The sequence below is a fragment of the Harmonia axyridis genome, chromosome 7 (genome assembly GCF_914767665.1).
Source record: "Harmonia axyridis chromosome 7, icHarAxyr1.1, whole genome shotgun sequence".
In the NCBI taxonomy this organism is placed as follows: domain Eukaryota; kingdom Metazoa; phylum Arthropoda; class Insecta; order Coleoptera; family Coccinellidae; genus Harmonia; species Harmonia axyridis.
The window spans coordinates 16,031,231-16,040,625 of record NC_059507.1 but is presented as its reverse complement, the minus strand read 5'-3'; the positions used below and the strand labels follow the sequence as shown (position 1 = coordinate 16,040,625).

General features: G+C 32.6%; 1 protein-coding gene across 3 annotated transcripts; it reads right to left on the bottom strand.

The window, feature by feature from the left end:
* On the bottom strand, positions 1-2,502 carry LOC123685455 (lysoplasmalogenase-like protein TMEM86A). 3 transcript variants are annotated; one of them, XM_045625159.1, is made up of 5 exons: positions 2,280-2,502; positions 2,018-2,184; positions 1,649-1,964; positions 1,067-1,177; positions 1-1,008 (listed from the first exon to the last, which is right to left on the bottom strand). In XM_045625159.1, exons 1-5 carry the CDS (start codon positions 2,298-2,300, stop codon positions 922-924), a joined length of 702 nt encoding a protein of 233 aa, XP_045481115.1. In that variant the 5' UTR covers positions 2,301-2,502; the 3' UTR covers positions 1-921. The 3 variants fall into 3 exon arrangements, with proteins under 3 accessions (XP_045481115.1, XP_045481113.1, XP_045481114.1); XM_045625157.1 differs by having other exon boundaries at positions 2,018-2,187; positions 2,280-2,498; XM_045625158.1 differs by having other exon boundaries at positions 1,652-1,964; positions 2,018-2,187; positions 2,280-2,497.
* Between the last annotated feature and the right edge of the window lie 6,893 nt (positions 2,503-9,395).

Sequence of the window (9,395 nt, the reverse complement as noted above, 5' to 3'; positions counted from 1 at the left end):
TTGCTGAAATACTATAAGATTTATGTGCAGGAAAACCAAATAAAAATAGATTCAAAATTAATTTTTACATTCAATAAGAAATACTGGGTGTGCCATTTGAAATATGGAAGTTTTTGGCCATTATTTGTAGTTAATGTTTGATTAATTATGATCACTCTGTATAATCCAGAGTTGAAATTTTTTTTCTGTATAGAAGTAGCCAATAAGTTTACTCAAAAAAACATTGTCTGAATCGGTTCGTAACTGATTTCTTCCTTAATTACCAACTCCACTCCATATTTTCAATTTTTCGCCATTTTCTCGTAAATGGTCTTTCTAAGGATAAAGTAATCTGAAAAAACTGATCATTATTTGAGCTTACAATCACATTTTTGAATTCATATACAGGGTATTACAATGAAAAAGTATTATTTTGATCTATATCTTTGTTTTCAAACAATATATAAAAATAATTTTAAATTTTGTTTTTGACTACCATATACATATCACAAAAAAAGATTTTCAAAATATCTTCATTTACTACCTCCAAATAAGGTCTGGGGTGGGCCACCTGGTATATTGAAGGGTGACTATAATAGCTAGAAGGTTACATTATGATATCCACATCCTTTATAATGAAGAGGTTCATATATTTTGAGTTTTCATTGAAATATTTTTCAATTATCAAGGCGGAAGAAATTCAGGGAAAAATTTAGCACGTTAATTTTAAAGAAAAACATACATATCTTGAAAAACTAAAAAAAAGATAATAACATTATTAACTGATTCACTATTTGATCAATAATTTCAAATTAAAAAAAATCTTTAGAAACCATTCATCAATTGTCTGATTTATATTAGAATTATAAAAGTTATTTAAATGCTAATTGATAAATTTTTTGGAATGTGGTAACTACAAAGAATTGTCATTATTTTTTCTATCTAACTTATTTCACAACCATGACTAGAATCTACAACACTTAATGCTATACCTAGCTGAGCAGTATAGTAAGAAGACATGATCAGAGTCTGAAATAAAATCATTAGTTTATTAAAATAATAATTTCGTTGGCAAATCTTTACTCACTTGAGCATAATTCACCTTATATCTAAATACGTTTATGCCTAATATCAAATCAGACAACACAAATAAGGTGCCACCTAAGCTGGAGCATAATTTGTTCCAATTTTTGATATCCTAAAAGATAAAATACATCAAACTATTTTCTATTCCTTAAAGGCTAATATTTTTTTAGATATAGAATAGCAGATTCGAGTTATACAGGGTGTTCCGGGAAGAATGTGACAAACGGATATCATGAATGATATGATATATATATGACCTTCATTCATGGTACCAGTTCTTCGCATTCTTCCCAGACACACTGTATAGATGTGTGAAGAATAATTTGGAGTCAAGTTGAAACCAATACTTCCAATTAATCGAACACTCGGATGAAATTACTTTGATATCTGAATGAATTATTTTTGATACTTTATAATTTATTTCCACTACAAATACCTTATACTCTTTGTACCTACTAAGTTCACTTTACTTTATTTATAGTTTTGATAAGTTTTTCATTTTCTGGAAATTAATTTCATATATTCACTAGTTTCATCATTCAATAAATACATAAAATATATTGTTTCATTCCAATATACATTCTACCTTCATACTGTTAAGTTGAGCTAGAGCTCTCCACATCATGATTCCTAGGATAATTATATATACTGGAACTCCAAAACTCAAAACAATTCCTTGAATACCAGGAAAAAGATAAATGATTCCTGCTATATCCAATGCCAAAACGATCACTCCAACTGTAAAATTCAAAGGTTTGAAACCAAAAGCAATAATATAATTCACATGTCCTATAGCGAAGGCAATCATGCCTGCTGTGAAATAATTTGGCCACACAAGAAGTGCATCCCCCAAACAACAGAAAACCAACCCTGTGAGAATCCTTCTTGAATATTTATATCTAAAACCAAATGAATTGAAGAAAATCTGTTGTATTTTTCATATCAAACCTACCTATTACCTAAATTAATTCCTTGAAGCAGAATAAAAAGCATTAAACTGATTATAGGGAGACACTTTAAAACTGCTCCGAATATTGAAGGACTGTCTGAAGATGGAAATATCACAAAATAAATGGCAAGAGTTTTGAAGAAGGGTACCAGTTTAGGCCCTATATTCATCATCTAAAATTGAAAAAAAAAACCAAATCGCTTGAAAATATTTTCTATTTGAAATTACTGAATAACAAACAAAAAGTTCAAAAATAAAATCCTACCTCATTTCTAACAGAATGCATTATGGATTGACCATATTCTTACAACCTGAAGCTTTTCTCAAAATGAACCATTTTCAAAAATAGATAAATAGAATACTTGAGAAGTTGATTAATGAATTCATGGAACAAGGGATCAATTCGAATGACCACTCTCTGATATTTTCATTGTTTTGGATGAGGTCAAAATTTTCGACCTTCAAAGTTCAAAATCTACTTGAGTTAGCGCCATAGAGAAATGAATGACAATTAGGGATGTGTCGTTCACGAACGAACGGATCAAAAGACCCGGGTCTTCAAAACGAATGGTTCGATCGGGTCGTCTCGCTGAAAATGATTCGTTCGTTCGAACCGATCCAGATGAGTCAAACTTTCACGTTCAGTTCATTCAATCTGTGGATCTTTTAGGTCCGAAAGATCGAAAGATCCATGGAATCATTGTTTAAGGAGAAGATAGTTGGTTACTCGCCCTGCAAAGGGCATTGGATGTGCGTATGTGGCAAACTCAGAATTTTTGGGTCCATCCTAATGCGCCCTCTAGGCGGCTATTTCTATAATCATTTGTCGGTAAAGAGGTTTCTACATTGGGTATAAAACTTGACGTGAAGAGTAAATAATCGGAGCCAAGTAAAGTAGAAACACTTCGATGTTGAATAGACTGAGTACTGAGTTTATGACCCAAGTTTCGAGCTTGGGATTTTATTGCTTTGGTCGTAACGGGGTTTGTTTATGTTATCGGATTTCGCTCATTCTATTGAGGGCTTACATACAGTTAGAAGGCTTCAAAAAGACGTATTTTCAAGAATTTTTTTCGCGCAGACTATTCAATTTATTAATTTGAAAATTGGTGTACATATTATAATAACCTTATATTAACATATTTTTTATTTGTCACAATAATCTTCGCGAATGTTGCTATCGCCGATCTCCTAGAGCTCCGCAAAAAAAAAACAATTTTGCGGTGATCACGATATCTCTGGACCGGATTATCTGAAATGAAAATCGTGAAGGGAATGTATGATCTGATTTGCGTTTAAAAAGAAATACTGTGATTGGAGAAAAATAAGTACATATAAGATTATTTTTTAGTTTTTCGAAAAGAGAATTTTAAATTTAATTAATTGATTATGTAAAATTGTTATCAGTGAATAGTTTCATGTCAAGGTTATCTACCTCAAATAGGTAACTAAAATATTGGAATACTGCCAAAAGAAAAAGAAAATTTGAATTAAAAAAACTATTCTCTTTTTTGTGAAAATCTCATTTGTTTTGTGATAGGACGTGAATGTTTAATTTATGAATATACATATAAGACTTTTTCAGCTGAATATTTGATTCAAATTATATCGAATTTTGGTTTGCAAAGAGATTTTTCATGAAAAATAAAATTATAAAATTCCATATAAGTTTCCCCTCTCAGATCGGCGTTAAGCATTGAATAATATTCCAGATTCCTCGGAAGGTTTCCAATCAATGAAGTTGAAGTACACCAAGCTATGAAATTTTAACAAAATTTATTTTTCAAATTCTTATACAGGATAACAAAAGACGTCAACATTAAAAGTTCTTATAACTAAAGGAACGGAATTTCTTCAATGTAGAAATGGCTGGTAAAACAACGTTTTTCCTACACAAAAATTTATACGTAGCAGGTCCCTTATAATATATGCTAAGAGCCGTTTTCTTCTCATCAGTCGTCCACAATTTCCGTTTTTGAGATTTGAATTGCATTGCAACTATAGCTCTTGAAAATTCTGGCAAAAGTGTTGTATCTGGCTGCATTTTTCTTGAAACCTGGAGTTTCTTTATTCTTTTTTTAGCTTCAGTCACTTGGGTTTTCAGATTGTTGTTTTTTTTCCTCGATTTTTGTAGTTTTTCTTTCAACGATTTGATTTCTTCTTCCATACTTTTCTTCCTTTTTCCGTCCTCAAACTCATCAATAGATGGAAGATCTACCAGATCTGCAATGTAAGAGCTATCTGCAGAAACATCATTTGTTTCTGGTGAAGATGAACGGCTTGTTGAAGGAAAACAGAAATCTCTATTTTGGGGGAGGTAAACCTTCGTAGGGTTTGATGTTGTTTTGCGGGAATTTCGGATATTGCTTGTATTGATCTGATTAAAAGTATTTTCAGTTTCTTCAGAATACCTCGAATTTGATCAAAGGGGAAATACATAGTTTTTTTGTATTCGTGTGAAATGAGTTTGTTTTCAATGGCTTATGAGAATGCGGATTAGAATGCTCTCGATTGAGTTCTGGCAAAACGAATTTAATATACAAACAATATTTTTGTAATCGTCTGAAATATGGGTATTTTATTATGTGAATACAACAAAATATTGAAAAAATCCTTCTTTCAAAGAAATTGAAATATCTGATAAAATTATGGAATAATTTCTTGGGGGGATATATAATCAGCAAACATTAAACTTTCGATTACTACTTGCTTTGTTTTTTTAATCGGTAAAAGAGGAAATAAGTATTTCGTATCAATGATTTTCTCGTTCAGTGTACACATAACAAATATGGTATACACTGTTGAAAATAATTTCTCGCTCGTTATTTCCAAGTATATCGAGTTTGATTACGGAGCTCCGAATTGAAATTATATAATGAAAATTAATTAATTTGAAATGTAACACCCTACACCATTATATGGTAATTGGGCTTTTTGATATTATATATATAGATATATCAATGATTCATATATAGTTATACAAAAAATAACTCTCGGTTTGTTGGCACCCTCCGCTCCGCGTCGGGAGACAACATAACTTCGTGCTAAAATCTAATACTTTTTCCCTTGTATAATACACAATTTTTTTCTGTGACAGGAAAAACGACGATTTTATAGTGAAAGAAATATAACTTTTCACGAAATTTATCCGGCAAAAAAGTTACTACTTTTTTCCCGGGAAAAAAAGTAATTTCGAGAAAGTTATATTTTGTTACCTGTCAACAGAGATAGAATGTCTAATTTTTTTCCCGTGCCAAATTTTTTTTTTATTTCTGTTTGAAGGTAGGACGACGAAGCTTTTAAAACAATATTATGACCAAAAATACGATTCGAACAATAGCTCTACTCTACCCATTTCATGCAGCTAGCCGGCATGCGGCAAGGGTAATAAAAATTTATTGCGGCCAAGAGAATTTCTTCCGATGCCTGCTCGACGACAGAAAGATGAATAAAGATTGAACAAGAAACGCACTAGAGACATCTGTTGTTCACCATACCCAAAAATTTATACTCGTCTGAATTTTCAACATTGCACATAGGCAACCCATCATGTTGGGCCTCTTCCGGAGTGGCGCCCTCTAACGATATTGCCCAATATCCTCCAATGATATTTGAACCGAAGTAACTAACTATCTCCTCCTTAAACAATGATGGAATGGTTCGTTATTCTAGTCTAGGTAGACTATTTCGGATGGGTTGACCGCAAAGAAACATCTGGTAGTAATAAAATACATCAATTTCGCAGATGAATCATCGGCTCGGCAGTGGGCACTCGGTTTTGAACAAAAATTATAGATAGTAATTGTCTGTAATGGCACCCTCTCATGATTATTACCAATTATGATATCTTGAAAATGTGTTAATGTATATTGTTTATTATTTTTCGATAAAAATTTTTCAGAAACATGAATGTAGGTTTAGTTAAAACTATACATTCATGATTTATTAGTAGCTAAAACCTCGAATAGTCCGCAATCATTCAATTTGAACGAGACATAAATTGGTTTATGAAATTTTTTCATAATCATTACATGGATCAGATCTCAACTCAATTAACTCAATTCATTATATTCGGCCAATTCGGTAACTTATAACTTCTTGATAATGGATTATCTCCTTTATGTTTATTATCATGTCTCGAATATATCATTATCACGAATTCTCGATCCTATTAAAAACATACCGATCCACAAATACAAAGGTGATCTTAACTTAACAAAAACATTCTTAACCTTAACTTGACCAGGTAAAGAAAAGAAGGAACGAAAGAACCAGATCTACGGATCTTTGAATCATGCGCAAATCGTGCATGGTTCGATCTGAGCTAGTGAGCTGAAAAGAACCATTGGGTCAATTGAACGGGTCTTTTGAACCGGGTCGTCAGAGCTATTGATCTGGTTCGACCCGGGTCGTCGAAATTGAACGAACCACACATCCCTAATGACAATTCCTTTCCTTGTCTATGGTTAGCCCGTTCGGCATCCGGACAGATTTTTTAGTCACGTGACCACATATTTTACAGATAATCAAGATTTATCTCAAATAAACGAACGGTACAGAACATCAGCTGTTATGTCAGTTCTTTGCATAGACTAAGATGTCTAGAAACATGGTGTATGCACTCGTCAACACAGAATACTAAATATATAAGAAGTGCTAACGCCGTGTTAAATCAAGGCAACAATATGGCCGATATTTTGTCCGCCATCATTAAGTGTAATATGGCGGGAAAATTTGAATATGAAGGTATGACAATTCATTGAAATTGTTGGAATATTTTTAGTATTTATTTTAGGTTATGTTGTTATAATTTCGAATTAAAACAGAAAAATATCATCGAAAAGTTTTATTTATCAAAGGAAATTTACATATTTGCTTAAAATAATAATTATTTATAAAAATCAATACATAATATACATTATATTGGGAGATTTACACTATACCTGACTGAAAAAAAAATACCTATTTATACCTACTTTATGAAATTATATCTGATGAACAACTGAATTGATACATTTCTGAAGCAATATTCAAATTTCTACACATACATGAAAGATAAAAATCTTCAGTTGGTTTAATCTATCTTCCTGCGTTACAGTGCTCATTTCGGAATTCACTTTAATTATCACAGGTCCTCTTTGTTACTTCATTTTCAGCTCATTTGGAGGTTGTAGGTGGATATGAAAAAAAAAAAGATTATAAATAGCGATCAATTAGTAGGCAATTCATTTTAATTTGATATGATAATTCTGGATCACGTAGATGGTTATTGTTAGAATCATTAATATTTTCCATACAAGAAACATTTGGGGAAGTTCTACAATCATAGAGCTGATGATTATAAATTTGATACTTCAGTAAATGCCGAGGAACAGAATATAACTTTAATATAGTTGGTTCTGAAGGATTATTATAATCACAAGTAAGGATCTCAGATATATTAGAGCATTGAAATACAATATGAGGAAAAACCCGGTCTTATTTTGTTCTAAATTTATTTTCTCAAGGATTACCTGACCTTACCTGAAACAGAACTTGTAATAAATAAGTGACAATAAAAACTACTTTATCTGTTCATTGCCACCATACAAGAATTACAAATACAATTTATTGTTGGTTATAAAATCATATTGAAAAACTCGAACGCTGATTGGCTTATTATGATAATAAAATTTTTACATCGTGATATGTATGCATGATGTATACCGTGTATTTTGAGTGTATGTGACGTCACATCTGTTGCCAATGCTAGCACTAGCGGTTTCACCCCCCTGCTCGTCAATTTATGAATGCAATGACATTCGACCAAATTGAAAATATTAGTTTTAGTTCGTGGCGGCACCGCAATCTCATACTTTGTCATTTCGATCTTTTTTCCGTTGATTTGTTAGTTATTAATGTTCTACTTAGATATCTCGTATTCAACACCATTAACTATACTTTCTTTTTAACCTTATTTATCGAAAAACACGTGAGTTACATCCACCACTTTCAGTCATCGACTACCGTATGGAAACACGTAACGGCCGTCAACCGTCCCTTTTTCTCCCTTGACCACCAGATGGACTAATTGTCCTCTATAGGAGTTTGTCTATAGGCCGCTAGAAGGACTCATCGTCCTTCATACGCTAGTTCGTCTAATCACCGCTAGATGAACCAATTGTCCTCTATAATCTAGTTCATCTAGCTGCCGCTAGATGGACTAATCGATTTAATTTGTTGTAGGCATGTTTAAAAAAGAGTTACACAGGGTGAACTCTAACACCCCCTCCCATGCCGACAAGGTAAAAGTGAGAAAATTCATTAAAATCGTTTTTTTTTTTTTCAATCCGAATTTTCGCTTCAGAATACTATTTCGCTGCAAATCGAGTTGGTTCTTTATTTGAATAGACAAAAACCTTATAAGTTTCAGCTATAATAGATTACAGTTTCATTTTGTTCTTAATAATTAATAATTCTAGAAACATAGTTTCAGATCGCTTCGAACAATCAATCAAGTATTAGCTTTCTAGAAACAGAGTTTCAGATAGCTTCGAATAATCAATCAAGTGGTATCTTTCGAGTTATATTTTCAGGTCTTTAAGACGAATCAAACAAATGGTAGCTTTATAGAAACAGAGTTTCAGATCGCTTCGAATAATCAATCAAGTAGTATCTTTCGAGTTATATTTTCAGGTCTTTAAGACGAATCAAACAAATGGTAGCTTTCTAGAAACAGAGTTTCAGATCGCTTCGAATAATCAATCAAGTAGTAGCTTTCTCGAAACAGAGTTTCAGATAGCTCGAATAGTCAATCAAGTAGTAGCTTTCTCGAAACAGAGTTTCAGATAGCTCGAATAGTCAATCAAGTAGTAGCTTTCTCGAAACAGAGTTTCAGATAGCTCGAATAGTCAATCAAGTGGTAGCTTTCTCGAAACAGAGTTTCAGATAGCTCGAATAGTCAGTCAAGTGGTAGCTTTCTCGAAACAGAGTTTCAGATAGCTCGAATAGTCAATCAAGTGGTAGCTTTCTCGAAACAGAGTTTCAGATAGCTCGAATAGTCAATCAAGTGGTAGCTTTCTCGAAACAGAGTTTCAGATAGCTCGAATAGTCAGTCAAGTGGTAGCTTTCTCGAAACAGAGTTTCAGATAGCTCGAATAGTCAATCAAGTAGTAGCTTTCTCGAAACAGAGTTTCAGATAGCTCGAATAGTTAATCAAGTAGTAGCTTTCTCGAAACAGAGTTTCAGATAGCTCGAATAGTCAATCAAGTGGTAGCTTTCTCGAAACAGAGTTTCAGATAGCTCGAATAGTCAATCAAGTGGTAGCTTTCTCGAAACAGAGTTTCAGATAGCTCGAATAGTCAGTCAAGTGGTAGCTTTCTCGAAACAGAGTTTCAGATAG

Coding starts and splice junctions, on each gene's coding strand:
- LOC123685455 (XM_045625157.1), bottom strand. CDS start 2,300: ATGCATTCTGTTAGAAATGAG. Junction 1,178..1,648: donor AACTTAACAGTATGAAGGTA/GAATGTATATTG, acceptor TTTATCTTTTAG/GATATCAAAAATTGGAACAA. Junction 1,009..1,066: donor ATAAGGTGAATTATGCTCAA/GTGAGTAAAGAT, acceptor ATTTTATTTCAG/ACTCTGATCATGTCTTCTTA.